The sequence below is a fragment of the Ammodytes marinus genome (genome assembly GCF_949987685.1).
Source record: "Ammodytes marinus genome assembly, chromosome: 4".
Taxonomy (NCBI): domain Eukaryota; kingdom Metazoa; phylum Chordata; class Actinopteri; order Uranoscopiformes; family Ammodytidae; genus Ammodytes; species Ammodytes marinus.
The window spans coordinates 6,999,299-7,019,360 of NC_137233.1; the positions used below are offsets into that span (position 1 = coordinate 6,999,299).

At 40.3% G+C, this 20,062-nt stretch overlaps 1 protein-coding gene across 11 annotated transcripts in view; it reads left to right on the top strand.

Moving 5' to 3' along the window:
- atp2b2 (ATPase plasma membrane Ca2+ transporting 2) overlaps window positions 1-18,836 on the top strand; it is a gene marked incomplete at both ends in the record, with an annotated part of 61,800 nt that extends 42,964 nt beyond the window's left edge. For 10 of the 11 annotated variants that reach the window (XM_080026048.1, XM_080026052.1, XM_080026053.1 and 7 more), the window contains 11 exons: window positions 3,200-3,441; window positions 4,243-4,477; window positions 9,109-9,288; window positions 9,478-9,565; window positions 9,825-9,931; window positions 11,343-11,534; window positions 11,875-12,088; window positions 12,599-12,810; window positions 13,060-13,167; window positions 13,595-13,777; window positions 18,519-18,836. In XM_080026048.1, the coding sequence (XP_079882174.1) occupies window positions 3,200-3,441; window positions 4,243-4,477; window positions 9,109-9,288; window positions 9,478-9,565; window positions 9,825-9,931; window positions 11,343-11,534; window positions 11,875-12,088; window positions 12,599-12,810; window positions 13,060-13,167; window positions 13,595-13,777; window positions 18,519-18,836 (2,079 nt within the window). Of the gene's footprint in view, window positions 1-3,199; window positions 3,442-4,242; window positions 4,478-9,108; window positions 9,289-9,477; window positions 9,566-9,824; window positions 9,932-11,342; window positions 11,535-11,874; window positions 12,089-12,598; window positions 12,811-13,059; window positions 13,168-13,594; window positions 13,778-15,411; window positions 15,505-18,518 lie in introns of all 11 variants that reach the window. The other variant, XM_080026056.1, reaches the window with a different exon arrangement.
- Between the last annotated feature and the right edge of the window lie 1,226 nt (window positions 18,837-20,062).

Sequence of the window (20,062 nt, forward strand, 5' to 3'; positions counted from 1 at the left end):
GAGTGCACCAATTCCAACAAGCCATTAACGTAATTAAATACACTGCCGAATCTTTCTCAACATATATAACATCAAAATGTCAAGCAAATTTTTTATCTAATTTTGGCTGGAGGCTTGTTCAGAGGCAGAAAAGCGAGCTTGCAGTCAATCTATTTGGGGGTAAATAGCACAGACTCATAATGTCAGGAGCATTATGTTGAGTTCGCTTTTGACATGCCGTGTAGTGTGTGTACCATTGTGTGAGTGTGTGTATTAGGGAATGTACCTGACAAGCTGTTCTTTAGCTGCGTGTGTAGGTGTCGAGTGTACTGTTGGTACTATAGCAACACCCCAGGGAGAGCTTTCAGTTATGTGCCAGCTAACAGGGATCCCAATGAACAAAATGTAAACAGGACTTTGTCCCACAATGCTGATTAAGAACAACACACACAAAGACTTATGGCAGTGTCAGACTACACAAAATCACCCCTATCATACCGCCATTAGGTATTCGTAGGGTGTCGTGTCGAATCGGGAACAACAGCGGACGACAATCGATTGTTTTAACTTGTGTAAGTTGCAATTAATCACATTTTTAACAACAAATGTAATTGTTTTATTTAATTAACCTTTCTGCCCTGATTCTGCTTATTTTCACAAGAGTTAAAAAAAATTGGCAAACTAATGGATCGATTTACAGAAACTATATTGATTAAAAGTTTCAGACATTTCTTAGTACCACCGGTTCTCGCTCTCTAAATAATTGTATTTATGTGATAAAATACGGAATTTGAGGAAAATACTTTGAGCTCTACATTCTTATGTTTCACTCCGCATTTTTTATTATTTATCTGACATTTCCTAAGCAAACGGCTAATCACTTAACTGAGGAGACAAGCAGCAAATTAATCAAAATTGTGAACAATAGTCGACAGTTCCAGCCCTGATTTCCACAATCAGTATCTCCTGAGTTGTAAAGTTGAACATCTTTTTTTTATCCCCACGTTTTCTATCAACAAAACAAATGTATACCAGGCAGCTTGGTAGTGTTTGATTATGAAGATAGGCCTGTAAATAATTATACAATGATAGTAAGGATGTCACACGGTGTCAAATGTGTCTGTACTTATGAGCATCATTGTCTCTACAGTGGTCAGTGTGTTTGGTGGGATATTGACTTTATTGAGATTGACTTTATCACAAACATTTTCAAATATTAAAGGTTAGGTACGCTATAGGCTTATGCTTCATTGCTCATATTTTTGTGTTACTTGACAATGTATGGGGAGTGAATAGAAGGAGTGAGAAAGAAATAATAAGATGAAAAGTTAAACTCAGATAGATATAAAATGAGTGAAAATCCTATAAGAAAATCAGAGCCAAAGAGAGAGAATCCCATAGAGAGCACCCTCTCTCTCTACTCACTCCCAAGTCTCTCCTTCCAAGTGCATGCTTTGCCCAGTGTTACCATGGCAACGCTGAATCTTCCACAAGCTGACCACATGCACACACACAGTTACACACTTGCACATACAGTGAGTGTGTATGGCGAATTGCACACACATACTGTAGCACCTGATCAATCAGTCACATGCACATATTTGAACAAATATCAGACACAAACACACACACACTCACACTCACACACACACACACACACACACACTCACACACACACACACTCACACACACACACACACACACACAACCTACAGTAATAGGCTCCACTGTGGGCTGATAATAAACACATTTTCGCTGTGAGAGGCAGAGAAATTGCTCCTCTGACATTACACACTGTACAAAATGACTCTGCTGCTCCGAGTAAACACATTAGTAGAGCAACGGAAAATTAATCAGTAACAAATTAGATGACTGAGTGATTGTTTTGCAATAAAACATGACAAATATTTTCTGGTTTGAGCCTTTTCTAAAAACAAAAACATTGCTGCATTTTTTTTTATATAACAATGCAAAGTAGGCTATATCTTTCAGGGTTGGACTGAAAGCTCTGAAAAACAAGCAATTTGAGGCTCTGGGATATTGTGATGGACCCTTTTATTTTTTTTTCTTACCATTTTCTATTATTCAAAAGACCAAGCAATGAATCGACTTATCAAGAAAATAATCTGCATTCTAACTGGTTCTCAGAAAAGATAATCATATCAGAAATCCAATTTTTCAAAACACGTAAAATGCTGTGTCTATATTTCCCACACAATCCATGTAGTCTTGAAGAAATGTGGATATACTGAAATGTGTTCAGTGAACCAGAGGAGAAACACGGTTGTACAGGAGTACAATTACAGATTGAAATGGGTTGAGCAGCAGCATGTCTGAAATAAGAACATCCCAATTTGATTCCATCCATCTCCCTTCCAACCCTCCCACACACTCAACCCTTTCACCTGCTAGCTGGTTAATTATCACCTACAGCTATTTCTAGCCGAACATTGGTCGCACTGCACTGCAAGAAAGAGAGATCACAAAATAACCGGTTTACAGTTTGTACCGCAAATGTTCCAAAGTGGTTCATTTACTCTAATGTGATAAAGTAACTTGAATACAATTGTGTACAGATTAGTATTAAGTTTAACTCTTTAAGTACCTGACATGTTCTTCTATAAAATCAGCTGACACAATGCTTCACAACAACAGCTGACACTTCTGAGGAAGGCCGCAGGAATTTTAGCAGTCGAAACATGTCAAGTTACGAATACTAGGCTGTATACAAGAACATTCAAGCTAAGTTTCCCAAAATGTGTTCAACTGGAGAAGAGAAGATCATACCAGGATTTTTCTTTATTTTTACAGAAAAAAACACATCTATTGAATAAAATCATATACGCTTGAAAATATATAACATGAAAGGTAAAACAGTCATTAAATATAAAGAAAGCACATATACTTGCAGCAAATTATGGTCAAATAGACCTGTGGACTTTTACTGCATGTCATCCCCCTCTATCTCCCCATTTCAACTCAATATGCTCTTCAATGTTTTATCATATTTTATATTCGCTTTTCTAATGTTTATTCTTAATCTTGATGTATTTCATACCCCTGTAAAGCACTTTGATTTGCCTTGTGTCTGAATTGTGCTATAGAAATAAACTTGCCTTGCCTTGCCTTCAACTATCAATATAAAGGTTAAAACACCTAAAAAAGAATCATGTTTAAATAATCTCTCTCTCTCTCTCTCTCTCTCTCTGCCCCCCTCCAGCCCCCAGATAAGGAAGGCGGTCTGCCGAAGCAGGTGGGCAACAAAACGGAGTGTGGCCTGCTGGGACTGATCGTTGACCTGAAGCGCGACTACCAGCCAATCAGAAACCAGATCCCCGAGGAGAAGCTTTATAAAGTCTACACCTTCAACTCTGTCAGGAAGTCCATGAGCACCGTCACCAAATTAGCCGATGGCAGCTTCCGCATGTACAGCAAGGGAGCCTCCGAGATCGTGCTCAAAAAGTGAGCCTGTTTTTTTTGTGCTTGAAAATGAGAGATGACTGTGATAATAATAGCAGCAGCAGCGGCGTAACCTTGTTGTACAGTAATTTTCTATAATCAAGAGCAGATCTTTTTTTTCACCAGATGTACAGCAAATCCATTTTCAGTGCATAATGTACTTCAGGGTCATAACCTTTATGGCAAATTATCTAGGCAGCGATTGGGCTGAGTTTCCACTAGAAGGTCACATAATTGTGACACTTACAGTACATTAGAGGAACTCTGAGAAAAACAAGGGCAGTTATAAAGCTTTATTCACCCACTTAAGGAAGGGATAGAAAATTGCTGTTAGATGTTGTGGATTTAACAAATCCTAAAGTGATTTACACATTTTTGCCCAAACTAACAAAAGTCCTAAATTTTTTCACAAATTACATTTAATTTGCTATTTTGTAGGTGAATTAACTCTAGCTCTCTCTGTAACACTTTATGCCCCAAGCTGCTGGTAGGCGTAGGCGGATGTTCTTAACCTTTAGGTCAGAGCCAGCCTAGCTTTTAATTAAAATGTTAAAGATCTTCTCATTTCATTCTTAGCAACAAAGCAAATTAAAGTATTTTCCTAAATGCTTTAATTTGTTAATTATTTAATTTATTAAAGTCTCAATTTATAATTAAATTGTATTTAACATTAAATACTGTCTTTAAATGGAAGCAAAGTCCATGCTTTTCCTATAATATACTGTATGTTTTTATTTTATTTTGAAATACAACACCAACGTTATTGCCATGACCTAAATAAAACCATTGCACCTTGGTTTACAGATGCAATAATATCCTGAACGATGTTGGCGAGTCGAGGGTTTTCCGCCCGCGGGACAAGGATGAGATGGTGAAGAAGGTGATCGAGCCCATGGCCAGCGAAGGCCTCAGGACCATCTGCGTGGCTTTCCGTGACTTCCCCAGCGAGCCTGAGCCCAACTGGGAGGACGAGAACATGATTCTCAGTAACCTCACAGCCATCTGTGTGGTGGGGATAGAGGACCCCGTCAGACCAGAGGTAAGAGAGGTTGTTTGTGACATACTGAGAAGGCTGGGCAAATGGCAAGGAAACTTTACTCGTTTAGCACATTTTCGCACACAGGGGCAACTCAAAGTGTGTCACAATAAAACATCAGTCTAACAACAAAGCATACAGTCGAAAACAAGACCATCCAAAAAGCTAATTTACAAAGTGGAATAGGCTAGCCTGGTCCTACCAGACCATCGTACTTCATTTCATTTGTACAGAAGGTCTGGAATCGCTCAATTGACAAACGCTAACTCACTTGAAGGCGGGTGTCTGTTGAAGTTTAAAACTATTGGATCTGCCCAGTGCCACTCTGGATCTGCCAACCAATCGCATAACGTTTGGTCATGACGTATGTCATGTGACGGCTTCTGAGCTGCTCCCTCTGTTTGCTGATTGGACAGCCAAAAATCTGGCTGAGAAAAACCCGCGGACCCAGACTGACTGCGGTAGGGAAATGAAAATTGAGCATTAGTAGGTAGGCAGGCGGTGTCATGCTAGGAATAGGCAATATATAAAAGAGAAAGGTTCTTAGCTTTGACTTATAAGCAAGCAGAGTCTGGGTTTGTCTAATATAATCTGGAAATGGGCTATACATACTGTACATACTATATAATGCTATAGTGCCAGCAGCTCGGCTGCGATGTGTCCTCTGTTTTACCTTAAGGTTTTACATATTTATGAGGTCCCTTTGGTCCTTTGAATTCTCATTGTTTTGAATATTTTACAAGATTTGTATTAAGCCTCGATTCAGTCTGCACATTTTTTTCCATTTATAGCCTATAAAAAAGCCCAAGATTTAGTCAAATAAACAGTGTCGATTTTAGTAACTTCAAACCAGCTTCCTCCAGGTTCTCATTTTTATAAAATAAATCCTCGGGACGAGCAGGCTTAATTGAGCATGGATATTTGTCTTTGCTTTAACTTACAATATAATGTATCAAAAACAAGTGGAGCTGTGTACATAGACAAAGTTAAAAAGTAAATCACTGGAACTGTTCTTCAGAATAGTTGATGTACTTCACTGACTTCCCTTCATTTATTGTAATGTGATCGCAGGACTCGAACATGTTCGATATTTTCTCATCGTCATATTGCTTCTTTTTCTTTTCTTTTACTTAGAGTACTTCTGTTAGCTCTGTTGAAAGCAAACAACGACGTATATGAAATAAGTAATGCATCAAGGAATTATTTCTTCAGCAGTACAAGTCATTTATAATGAATGTCTTCTGAAGACAAAAAAATATATATTTGAGAGACGGAAAGTCTGGTGGAGAGAGGTATCCGTGTACAGTAGAGAAACTGACCTCACTTGACAGCTCCAGTGCAGGTTCAGGGAAGCAGGAAGCTAACTGCCTACTGCATTATTCATCTTCCTCCTTTCATCTTTATTTCATCCCCCTACTCACTCTCATTCAACCTCTCATACTGTATGTGTTCACGTTTCCATCTCTCTCCATGTTATAGGCTTTGACTTTATCTGTTGGTTATTCTCTTTTTCTGTTGACTTTGGCGGCACCTACCATCTCACACTATTCCTTTCTCTCATGTTCTGTGTAAGCCGAGTTATGTAAGAAACTCAACAGACCAACTGTAGATTAAATAAGTAAGTACAGAGAGGAAATGTGGAGAAACGCAAACCATCGCCCTTAAAATGAATAATCAAACAATCTTAGGTACAGCTAGAAAAGCTAAAGAGGAAATCCCTTTAGTATCACAGTGTCATTTCTTGTTAAAAACTGCTATAGAGCAACCTGACACGAATCACATCACAAAAAACTATGTAGATTTTCGGGACACTCTTCCTCTTACCCTAGCGAGCACAGCAGTCTCTCTCTACACACTGCTTTGAGCTTCTCCGCCCCTCCCCCCCTGCTGCAAACCCCACTCCGTTGTGATTGGTTACCTTCCTTCCAGCGGCGGGAAATTTTCAGGAAGGTGGGGGCATGCAGCCGGAGCTTGCCTGAGCGGCAGCATTACCATACATGGAAACATGACAGAAACGACCCGAGCGTGACAGTAACAATCCGGAAATTTGAACGAGTTTGGCTCGACCGGCTGCCATAGTGTTTAGTGCTCTGCATAGCCACCCCAGACGGTCAGCAGGGAATACGTCGAAATGCATGTACGTAATTATTTGATACTCTAGTATGGTTAAACATGACTATAAATCATTATAACAACGTTTATAGGTCATAAAAGTCGAAAAGTATCATAGGTCCTCTTTAAGGTGGTATATGTTAGCAAACTACTATTTTTTCATACAATACAAATGAGAAAATAAGGCATCATTTTGTATATCTGACATATACAATAACAATTGTGATTTATTATTTCACAGTCTTGGCCTTTAGTAGGGCCCCTGCATCGTTCCAATCTGAGCCATTTGCTGCATTTTCCCTTTTCGTTCCACGACAGAAATCAATTAACATCATGGCATTTTCCATAACTGGTGTGGAAAAAGCAGTGCCCGAACACCAATTCACTTCAGTAACACAGAGTCCCTTTGGGGGGACTGACTAATATTCCAAATGAGATGACTTTCTGCTCTGCTCCAAAGGTCACACAGGGTGGTTATGTATGTGGTTTGTTTATTAGTCTCCAATTTCTTCCCCCAGAATGCAATATTCTTTTAAGAACTAGCTTTTCCATAGGGTTGCTCCCCAGGGAGACAAGAGAGGGGAAAAGGACAATGAGAGAGGGGGAAAAAAATTAAACATTGGAAATATAAGAGGGAATGATAGAGGTAGAGAAAGATTGGACCCCAGGAATGTAAAGACATGTAAAGAGAGAAACTGAGGATAACGAGAGGGTCGCCAGATTCACCTACTAATAGCCTCCTACCGTCTTCTCCTCTGCCGAGCCAGATTGTATTTTTAATAAGCTCTCCACCGCCTCGTTCGAGTGACCGGTCAACTACAGCAGTGGGGATCCAATGATAAAACAGACAGCAGGGATGATAGAAAGGCAGAAGGGAACTTGATATCTTGACAACAATGAATGTGTGAGAGCAGAGGACGCAGGATGTATTGACTTGCCCTATTGCCACCATATTTACTGCAAGAGCTTCAGATCTTATTACTTAAACTTGACTCCAAATGAATAACTGTCGCTCTTGTGCTCCTTGTACTATCTGTGTTTACCATTATGACAAATTACCAACCCAGTTCATGTATGAATACTGATGCTAATAGGCCTCTGAGTGCCTGTTTGGGAATAATATTGTTGTCAGAATACATTTAGCCTGCTTGACCTTCTCCTCAATGGGAAATTGGTGCAAATGACATTTTTCTATTTAGTATTTAGCATTTTGTGTAATAGGGAAAAAGAAAACATGGCAAGATTGTATTTTTTCACACCTTATCTAGTTGATTTTCCCCTCTTAAGTTAAGTTTAAAGCATTGCCCTTCCAATATTTAAAGTCAGACTATAACTAACATATTCTCTCTTTTACAATTGAACAATTGAAGCTGCATGTTAAGCAGTTAATGTCCAATATGTTTACACATTGCGTTGGTGGATTCATTTGGTTTTCAAGCCTATGTTGTCCTTTACCTGTGTGTGTGTGTGTGTGTGTGTGTGTGTGTGTGTGTGTGTGTGTGTGTGTGTGTGTGTGTGTGTGTGTGTGTGTGTGTGTGTGTGTGTGTGTGTTGGTGCGTGGGTGGTTGGGTGTGTGGTTGTGGTTGTGTTTGTGTGTGTGTGTGTGTGGGTGGGTGTGTGTGAGAGCACAAGTATGCCCACATGTGCATTTGCAATATGCCCAAGTGTATGTGAATGTGAGTGGAAAGTATGCATACTATTGCATAAAAGAGAGTTCCAGGCAAATGCATGGGAGTTGCTCTTAACTGTATGTGCACACATTTGTTTATGTGTGGGCTTGGTGAGCAGTGCTCGCCCACATTGACCTTTGTCGAGAAAAGATTATGTGTTTCAGAATTAATACTTTGCTGGTCCTACCACATATGAATCTCAATACAGTAATATCTCCAATAGTTAACCTACTACCTTGAGGGGAAATAGCTCAGATAAGATGCCTCATTTCATATCTCATTAATACTAAAAAGACCAAAGGCATTGGAATACTGCTGTTTTACAATCATAATGGGATTAGGATTGTTTTGTATATTTGTAACTGTATTTGTGTTTTTTCTGTCACACAGAGCAGTACTGGTCCTTTGGCTAGTAATCATATTTGTATAATAATAATGGATCAAAAGTGGAAGCTTGAAGTGACAAAGAGAACTATTCCTCTGAACTCTGCTGATCTCTTTGTTTCTATGAACACTTTATAGCATTTCTCAGCATTTTCTTTCCGGTTTTCCAGTCAGCAAATGTTGTCGTTTCGGTCCAGACTAACGCCTCTAATACAGTTGCATTGATTGTTGTTGAAATCTGAAGAATGTGGAAAAGTGAACGTTATTAGTTATTATTACTTAGATAGAAGGTGATAATATGAAGGTTATATATAAACGTGTTCAGCTTGTTTCTACTGCCCCTAAGTGGCCATGAGAAGCAGTTATTGCAGGTTTAAGTACATTTATGTGTACACTATCTATATTAATATCCTTCTAAATATTCCTTGAGTCAGTTTGTGCATGTGTTTAATACGTATCACTCTTCAGGTGCCCGATGCTATCATGAAGTGCCAGCGTGCAGGCATCACAGTACGGATGGTGACAGGAGATAACATTAACACAGCCCGGGCCATAGCCATCAAGTGCGGTATCATCCACCCGGGAGAGGACTTCATCTGTATCGATGGGAAAGAGTTCAACAGGAGGATTCGCAATGAGAAAGGAGAGGTACAGTCACTATTGTCAGAGTGACAGAGGCTGAGCTCACAAGATATATACTGTATATGTATTGGATATACCTCCATAAGCCTTGACCAAAACCACCTGTTTTTATTTTATGTTTGTGTGTGTGTGTGTGTGTGTGTGTGTGTGTGTGTGTGTGTGTGTGTGTGTGTGTGTGTGTGTGTGTGTGTCCAGGTGGAGCAGGAGCTTATGGACAAGGTTTGGCCTAAACTCAGAGTTCTGGCCAGATCTTCCCCAACCGACAAACACACGCTCGTCAAAGGTGAACTGGTTGCATTTTTCACAATATCACATAAGTTTGTTATTCAATGTATGTGCACTTCTGCATGTGCTGCTTTGTTAATGTCTGTGTGTGTTTGTGTGTGTGTGTGTGTGTGTGTGTGTGTGTGTGTCTGTGTCTGTGTCTGTGTACGTGTACGTGTACGTGTACGTGTACGTGTACGTGTGTGTGTGTGTGTGTGTGTGTCTGTGTGTGTGTGTGTGTGTGTGTGTGTGTGTGTGTGTGTGTGTGTGTGTGACAGGCATCATCGACAGCACCAGTGTGGGCCAAAGGCAGGTGGTGGCTGTGACAGGAGATGGGACCAATGACGGACCTGCACTAAAGAAAGCTGATGTCGGTTTCGCCATGGTGAGCAAACCCTATTTCCTTCTTTCTGTTTGTATCTCTTCTAGCCTGCTACTGCTGTCCTTTGAAACTGAACCCCAGTCAACACATGCAGACATCATGTTCACCTCTGCAGTATTTAGTTTTATTTTTTTCTGAGGCACTCTGCCTTCAGCTGTGTAGATTAGGAGCTCCCCCTGGTGGATTTCTGAGCTCAAACAATTTATCTGCAGTAGATTATATTTATCAGACTATAGTTTACTACTAAAAACTCAAATAAACAATACTGATTACTTTGTCCTCGCAATTTAGAGCTCTTTGTTGAACAGTTGTGCTGTTCTCTATTTGTTGACCTCACAAATAATATAATTTTCAATAACAGTTCTAGGTTACTAACCTTTTTTTGTCAGGAAGTAACTACGTTGTTACTTATCACTGTTAATTAGATTAAAAAAAGGGGGTCATTGGTAAATATTTATTTTTATTCAAGACATACTAAGTGAAGCAATTGTTGATATTGTTTAGGCTTGGTCTCTTTTTTCCCAAGTGTGTTTGTGGGAGTATGTATTAGGTGTACTACTTCCTACTCCATACATTTTTCAACCAGTTAGCAATCACTTTTAGCTCTGAACTTTGACCTCTGAAAGCTTCCCTACTTTTCCCGCACTCTGCAGCAGATCTTACAACAGACCAGAGTTTGACAGAGGTTTGTCTTATGTAGTCATACTGTTGCTAGTAGTTGAAGGTATCCTGTGAAGTTTTCTAACTCTGGTAGTGCAAGATTTTTTGAATTCCCCTACATCGGTTGATTGATTGGAACACCCTCCCAAAAGTCCTCACATGTAGCATTTTTCCCTATCACCGCTATCAAGCATGACGTTGTTTAAAATACATTTAGGATGTACTGCATCCTGCCACTCATCTCCTATAACCCACAAAAAATGACAGCGTATCAGGGAGTGTGTCCTCCTCCTCCCTCTTAATATGGAGCCTCCCGTCATTAACAAACATGTTGGCCCCTTAATTACTGTCATAAGAGCTTACTTGTTCCCAGAGTCCAGTTGTCTAATGGCTGCAGAGTTGAATTAAACAGATTTCTTCCAAACTGCACGTGGTAAATTAAGGATAAGTACAGTAGGATAGTATAGATGTCCAGCAGATTTAATATCAATTCAATTCAATTCAAAGCCTGTCCCGGAAGGGAAACACATAGACATGACTCACATAAATTACTGTAACAAACATAATGTGAAAAAAGGCATACTTAATAGTGCATTATAAAGTGCTAGTATAGTCCATGTTAAAATAATCCAAGTTAAAGTATGTTCAAGAACATCAGAATAAAGTGCTGTAGTGCAGTGTGCCTTAAAGGCCGGGCGGGAACTATAGTTGTGTACAAACAAACACTAACTGCACCTTCTCTGTACTCTTCCAGGGTATTGCTGGCACAGATGTGGCCAAGGAGGCGTCAGATATCATTCTGACTGATGATAACTTCAGCAGTATTGTCAAGGCAGTGATGTGGGGTCGGAACGTTTACGACAGCATCTCCAAGTTCCTTCAGTTCCAGCTTACTGTCAACGTGGTGGCTGTCATTGTCGCTTTCACTGGGGCCTGCATCACACAGGTCAGAGGGGTGTCTGTGCGAGTGTGTGTGTGTGTGTGTGTGTGTGTGTGTGTGTGTGTGTGTGTGTGTGTGTGTTTGTGTGTGTGTGTGTGTGTTTTCATGCTTTGGGGATGTCATATTGGGGTGTACCTGTCCTTGAGTCACAGTGCCTCTAAAGTTCTTTCAAACCAGAAACAACACCAGCGTTTAGATTGGGCTATCACATACACTAGTCCGCATTCTGTAATTCATTGAGTGCAATACTAAAGTAATTACTGTTTATTGGCTACATAACACCCATGGTTGTATCGAAGTTATTGGTTCTTAATGGCCTTTTTCTATTGGCCTTTTTTTCCTCCAGGACTCTCCCCTGAAGGCAGTGCAGATGTTGTGGGTGAACCTGATCATGGATACCTTTGCCTCCCTGGCCCTGGCGACGGAGCCTCCCACAGAGTCGCTGCTGAAGCGTAGGCCGTACGGTCGAAACAAGGCGCTCATCTCCAGCACTATGACTAAGAACATCCTGGGACATGGAGTCTTTCAGCTCATCATCATTTTCACGCTGCTATTCGCTGGTACACGCTGTAGTTTTGCTCTGTGGAACACCCAACAGTTAAAATAATAGAATACACTTTTTTGTCATGGCAAATGTATTACAACAAAATTTGCTTTGCTGTGCCTGAAAAACCACACACACACACACTCAAACACGATCATAATCATCGACACATAGTTTGACTAAGTAGATAAGTAAAAGGTGCTACGAGGAACTTTCAAATATTTCTGAAACAGTCTAATTTTTCCTGATGATCATAAATTACATGTAACAGCAAATGAGACCATCAGTGCAAAGAATGCTATTTTTGTATAGTCTTTCTTAATGCCTCTGTCATGGGTACACTTACCCAGCAACTATACGTAGCTGGCGTAGTAGAAACACAACCGCTTTTATCCAAAGAGGGTGCAAGCATTAACACAAACTGAAAGTTCCTCGGAGCACCCTTTAATAAGTTCCACATTTTAATGAGACAACTAGTTCAAAGAGAATCACCTAAGGATAATTGTCTATGTTTCCCGTCTTGTAGGTGAGGTGATATTTGACATTGACAGCGGCCGTAACGCCCCCCTACACGCCCCTCCCTCCGAACACTACACCATCATCTTCAACGCCTTCGTCATGATGCAGCTCTTCAACGAGATCAACGCCCGCAAGATCCACGGGGAGAGGAACGTCTTCGATGGGATCTTCAGGAACCCCATCTTCTGCTCCATTGTTTTTGGCACCTTTCTTCTGCAGGTATGCATGCAAATTCTAATAAATATATTTCTGTTATGTTATTTTTTTCAGTTGATTTTGATTCAATATCATCTCGAACCCAAATAAAGAGCACAATGCAGTACTAGATAGATACTGGCAAACACTTGATTATTTCCTGACGTATGGCTTTTAAAATGTTAAATTTAACAATTAACATTTTTTTCTTATTTGTGAGTGAAAGTCTTAATATATTATATAATTGTGTGGCTTGTGCTTTGCTCTGTGCAGGTTGCGATAGTGCAGTTTGGAGGGAAGCCATTCAGCTGTCAACCTCTGGACCTGGAGAAGTGGATGTGGTGTGTTTTCCTTGGGCTGTCAGAACTGGTCTGGGGACAGGTAACGTGACAACTCATCTGTTTCGCTGTCTTTCTATTTTTTCCCGTGGCTCTTGTTTTTCTTGCATTCATTCTAGCAGGCCATATTTCACTCATCCTCTGTGTATCTCTACTGTGTATGTTGTTGTATTGTTGTATGTTTGTTGTTTGTTGTGTGACCTTCATTTAAAAATGCTATATAAACTGTAGATGTTTATTCTTAACATGATACTGTAAAGTAGGGATATATAAGCATTAAGTTTCTGCAAGCTCCATCTAGAAAGTTTCCATTTTTTGTTCTTTGATAGAATCGGCTTTCTATTTATGTGTTTTATCAGATTTATAAATAATGTTGATTGCTCATGATAAATACAAAATCGAATCAAACACTGTAAGCTTGTCATTTTCCCCTAGTTTTGACCCAGTGCTCTGTCTTCTCTATGTGTTAGGTGATCGCCAGCGTACCCAACAGCAAGTTGCGCTTCTTGCGGCGGGCGGGCCAGTTAACGCAGAAGGACGAGTCGCCGGAGGAGGAGATGAATGATGACAACGAGGAGATCGACCACGCGGAGAGGGAGCTGAGGAGAGGACAGATACTCTGGTTCAGAGGACTCAACCGCATTCAGACTCAGGTGAGGACGCGGGTTGACATTTTGGTGTTTTTTCGTTTCACAGAGAGAGATTCGGCCCGGATTGATACTGTCCGAAAAGAAGGGAAAATATGGATGTATAGTTTAGTTTAGTTAGTAGGACTAATCCCAAGAAGACTTTCATATCATTTCTTAAAATTTTTTTTTTTTTGAATTTTGATTTTTTTGATTTTTTGATTTGATTTTGTTTATTTCAGACATCCACATACAAAACAAAATGAAAAGCATGGAAATACAATAAATATGCCTGAAAAGGAGCAGGAAGAAGTATACACTTATTTAATCCTACCCCTTTCAATGCAAAATGGCTCCTGAGGAACTTATAGTTTGTGTTAATTCTAGCGGCCCGTCTGGACAAAAGCGGTACTGCTTTTACAACTCCAGCTGTTTTTTTCCTGGATGAGCGTACTCGGACAAAGGCATTAAGAAAAACTATATAAAAATAGCGTTCTTCCCACTGATGGTCTTGCTTGATGTTCATTGTAATTTATGATCATCAGAGGAAACATTTGACTGTAACAGAAATATTTAAAAGTCCCTCATACCTACTTTAACAATAAAAATGTACGGTTTTATTTAGTCAGATAAGGAGAAATTAAGATTACATTTCTCTTGTGAAGGCTTTTTTATTAGACTTTTTATCTTTTTGTGATACATTTTTTAGTACTACGTTGCACCACCTTAGACATTACCTAAAGACAAAGAAATGCTACTATGTCATATGTTTTTGTTTAAAGTGGTGCTATCTTAAGATGATCTATTCAGGTACATGAAGACTTCTCTCACTGGACTGAGGCAATCACCAGTGTGGACTTGTGGGAAATCGACTGTCAAACCTCTGAGTCAAATACAACCGGATATAAAGTAGTCACGGAAACCGTTATCACTGTGATGTTCAAGACAGTTTAACTTGTGTGTTGGATTTGAGTTCATATCACTAATGTGTCACCAATGGGCCAGGGTGTAGCTGTCCCACAATCTGATACTGTGGACCAGCTTCACACAGAGGCAGCTAAAACATTCTTCAGAGACAGTAGGAATACAGGCTTTTATTGTTATTGGAAAACTATGGTGATTTTTAATAACGTTATAACTTTTTTATACAAATATTTCCCAATAATGTTTTGGCAAGAATTTACTGTAATACATAATGGGCAAAAAGTTATTAAGTTATTGGCAAGTTATTTCATTATGTGTGTTTATTGAAATCTGAAAACACTATTACACTAGTGGCTGTTACAGACATTGTTTCTAGAAGGATACACTGCTGTTGAATTCGTTTTATGTCATCAGCATCACCATTTAAAAATCGATCCAACCCCATTGTTTCCGGTTGGATACATACATTTTGAGTTGTGGTTAAGATAGAATATGTTTTTTAAGTCATTTAACTGAACCAAACCTTTGTGTCAAATGCAGCCTTTTATTGATGGGGATACTACACCCTGACCTTTAGCTGTCCCCACCCGCACTTCATTACATCATAATTGAGACTCTTAAACCCACCAAACTCATCTTGCCAGTCGACGTGTGTTATGTGTGTGTGTTTGCCATGTTGGTATATGTCTCTTTGAGCAGCCTCTGTGTTCCTCTGCTGTCCCGCTCTCCTCCCACAGATTGATGTAGTCAACACCTTCAAGAGTGGCACCTCCTTTCAGGGGGCGGGGGCTCTGCGGCGCCAGTCGTCCACTACCAGCCAGACGCAGGATGTAACCAATGTTTCTAGTCCTAGTCACGTGTCACTGTCCAATGCCCTTTCCTCTCCTACAAGCACTACTGCTGCTACCGCTCCTCCCACTACTGGCCGTGAGTCAGAACTCTGTCTGTCTGCTTCTCTGTGCTCTCTCTTTGCTTCAGGGGTGCCATCATGTCATAAACAAAAAAATATATATATTTTTGTATTCTCCTCAGCACATTGTCTGGCTTGTTGACTTATTGTTCTTAAAAAACGAATTACCGTGACAGACTACATTTTTTTGGGGGGGTGGTTGGCATCTCTGAAACATTCAGATTGTTTTGTTTGTTTTTCTTTCTTGCTATCTGCTTTTTTCATTTCCTCTCTCTCTATCACTCCATCACTTTCTCTCTCTCTCTATCTCTATCTCTCTCTCACTCTATCACACTGTCTCTTTCTCTCTCTCTCTGTCTCTCGTCTGTCTTTTTTTGCTGTTCATATTGGATTTCAAATTCATCTTGATATCTCCTCCCATGATTGGGTGTACTGTCCTCTCATTAGTCAATGTGTGTTTGTTTCCTCAGAGTGCTAGGAGCGCAGGACTAAGGGTGATACCCACGGCGTGACATTTCAGGTTGTGAGTTTGTCTCCCTCTGCTCACCCCCCCTCCTCCATCCACCAACCCATCCTCACATCCTTCCATTTTTATGTCTCGACGGACATTTATTGTGTGAACTAATTCCTATCAACTCACCAAGGAACTGGGTAAACATTCAAGTATAAGTTGCAATGCTGTCCTATTTCGTCGACAAATCACGCCGAATTGAGCCGGAGCCCATTTTCTACCTGCCGTGTTATCCAGCTTACACATCATTTGCAATTACTAGAAAATATAAAGGGAGCTATAGTACGTGTGGCAGACTATACAAATCCCTACAAAATGGGGATCTGAAATGGTGTCTCCTTCTTTTATACTAACACACACACACACTGTGTCTCTAATCTTGATGCAAATCAGATGTAAAGACTGCTGAGGGTGTTTGAACAGGAATGGAGGAGACAGGACAATCACCATAAAGCAGCTCTGTACCAATAATTCATCCCGTCTTGTCGCTCCATGCTGTCGGTGTAGTTGACTGTCATGTTGCCATAGTTACAGATATAGATCCTCTGCAGCAGCAACGTTAAATCAACTCCCCCCCCCCCCCCCCCCCCCACCACCACCCTTTTCTGACACCCCATCAGTGTTACTTGTCAGACATCTTGTCACATGCACTCATCCAGGCAGGCCTCTCTCCTTTATTTTTCCTTATCTGTTTTGTCTCCTTATACTGTACATGGCTCTCTCTGGAACAGCTAGTATAGAAGCGGCCCTATATTAAAAGCATATACATGCTTTTGGTTTCTGTTGGTTGGGCATTTGAAGTCACCTTTGGATTTTGATATGGGCGTATTTTGAGCATGCTGTAGAGTAAAGATTAAATTAAAAACGATTCGGTACTAAATTATCTTGCCCGTGTTGTTCATAATAAGTTTCCCGTAGCATTTGTATGATGGATAACATTATGTTTTTGGCTACAGCTCAAACAAAATCCTTGAAAACGTACCAAAATCTTCACATAATCCTGCAGATGTAGTTTTATGATGTTAACAAGAACATTGAGGTGGTACCCCTTTTTATATTACTGCTCTGTGACATGAGTCAATGTCCTGTAAAAACATCAAATAATGTCTATTTAACTGTCACCTTTTTTGAATAGATCGTAAAAACAGGTTTTGATTGAAGGCCAGGCCAGGCAAGTTTATTTATATAGCACAATTCAGACACAAGGCAAATTAAAGTGCTTTACAGGGCCATAAAATACATCAAGATTAGACATTAGAAATTGCATTTAAGAGATAATAAAAACAAAGAACAAATACAGGCGGAAATTTTTTATTTCTCGTACACTGATCGCGGTTTAAAGATGGGTTTCTTTCAATCTTGCATCACTAGAAGCGACACTTTCTAGTCACCTACAATTAATAAACATCTGACTCTGACATTAAAGGTTCACATAGTGGTTTGGAACCTGTACTTGAGTGTTTACTTAGGCGTGCATGGAGTTGAGAACGTGCTCACGCCGTCAGACAATGACAAATAAACTTATTATTTTCATTATTCACATCCATATGTTTTGTCTGCGTGCCGGTTCCCACCTGTCCATCTGTTCTGTTGTCTTGTTGCATGTAGTTTGTGTTTACCTTTTGTTTTTACTTCCTGTGTTTCATAATGTCGTAACCTGCTGTGTTTCGCTCGTTGTTCCAAATGACACAGGTTTGTCATTTTGGATATGTTTTTTTTTTTTTTTTGTGAGTTTTACAGTGCAATGCTCCTGTTGAAAAAAAAACCCATTGCCCTGTTTGGGACCATGCTCTACCCACCCTATGCTATATTCCTATGTTGTGTGTGTGAACCATACAGAGTCTGTGTGGATACTTTCCACACACTGTGCTCAGGTACTGTATACATGTACTTCTCTGAAGTTTTTAAAGCACCTGATTGGATCTCAGATCTAACCACCTTCCTTCTCACTGACCTCCGTCCACAAGATTTCTCCAAACTTGCATGTGATATTCTCCTTTTGATTTTTTTCTGTGAGCATTGCATTTATTAACATGGCTTGTTTCTAGGTATACAGCACATTGGACTAAAGCGTATACTTACAACGAGCGTTTGTGTTGCCTTGGTATTTGTTTTCCTTGAAATGTATGATTTTCTTTCTTTTCCTTTTTCTTATACAATTGTGTTCCTCACGGCTTTTCTTAGTGCACGACAGAACTGAGTGACTTGTGAACTGTAGCCATCTTGTGAAAGCAGAACACAGACTGCAGTTGCCTTTTCTCTTGTTGCTCCTCCTTCTTCACCTCTATTGAGATGCCTCCTTCCCCTCTTCCCCTCTTTCCTCTCATCCCGAGGGTCGCTCCAACCCTTCCATTAGCTCTATAGTGTCACCTCTCATTGTTTTTTTCTTCTCCTTTCTCCCATTTTTTTCTGCCCCACAACAGATCCGCGTTGTGAATGCATTCCGTAGCTCCCTGTATGAAGGCCTGGAGAAGCCCGACTCCAGATCCTCCATCCACAACTTCATGTCCCACCCTGAGTTTAGGATAGAAGACTCCACGCCCAGCATCCCCCTCATCGACGACACGGACGAAGAGTCCACCCGCAAGAGGGACTTCTCCAGCCCGCCCCAGTCCCCCAACAAAAACAACAACGCCATCGACAGCGGCATCAATCTGACCATCGACACCAGTAAATCGGCTGCTTCCTCCAGCCCTGCCAGCCCCGTCAGCCCTCTACACAGCCTGGAGACCAGCCTCTAACCCTGACCCTATACCCTCAGCTCTTATCATCTAATGTTAGTTTTTCTTGCAGTCCAGGTGGGGGGCAACCTATCTACATTCCTCCACATTTACCTGGAACTTTACACCTTGTCAACCCTCCCCCAAATCAACTCCTATCCCCCCTCCCCCCCGTTCCTTACAATCCCCATTTACTTCATGCACAGGACTGGTCCTGTGGCTAAAATCCTCATCTTTTCCCCCTTAACTTTTAGCTCTTAAAGCTCCTTCCCTTCCTCTCCAAATGGAAAAAAAATCTAAAGTAAATTGCAAGGTGAAAAGAAAAACAAACTTTACATACAATCAAAAAAGCGCAACAAAAGCCACACAAACCTACATAGCCATCCTGCTTTTGTGGCTGGTGGTGTACGGTGGTGGTGGTGGTGGTGGTGTGTATGACTATATACAGTATGCGTGTTAGCATGTACTCTATTAGCGTGCCGCTGACTGCACATATGTATGAACTGTGTCTGTAGTGGCACCGCGAGGACCATGAGGGAGAACCTGCTGAGGAGTAAAAATCACAAAAACAGGACAGACTCTAAACTCCCCCCAAACACTCCCTCTCCTCAACAATTACATTGTCAATACTGATAATAGTTTAAATTAAATTGAAAAACATTGTTATTATTCTGATTCTCATTCTGATTATTATTATTATTATTATTGTTATTATTATTATTATTGTTACTCCTGCATGAATGTACATTACCCAAGTTTTATTTAAAAGGGTTTTTAATTTTATTGGAGTTTATTTCATTGTGATGGGGCTAAGGCCTCGCTGGGCGGACTACTATTTTAAAAACAGCTTCTCTGAGTTCCTGGCCTTTCAAAGTTCCCTCTTCTGTGTGTGGCATGAACATGTACCCGACTGTAAAAAATTCTTTCATCCATAAACAGAGATGTGTAACAAGGTGGAAGGGCTCAACTTGCACAGTATAGTTTTGCACCTGAACGGAAATGAGGAACGCAAAATAATATTGATGAGGATAGCATTTATGGGATATATTCTATAAATATAAATACATATAAATATATTTAGAGAGAGTTTATCTTTGTTTGTCGGCATGTTGCCTTGTTCCTGCTTCAATGGCTCAAAAATACTTTGACTTATTTATGTCTTAAAGAGAATGTAATTTGTTTACAACCTCGTAGAGATAAACTTCCTGGTTTCTAAAAAAGGAGATATAGGCGAAGCCGGAGCTCAG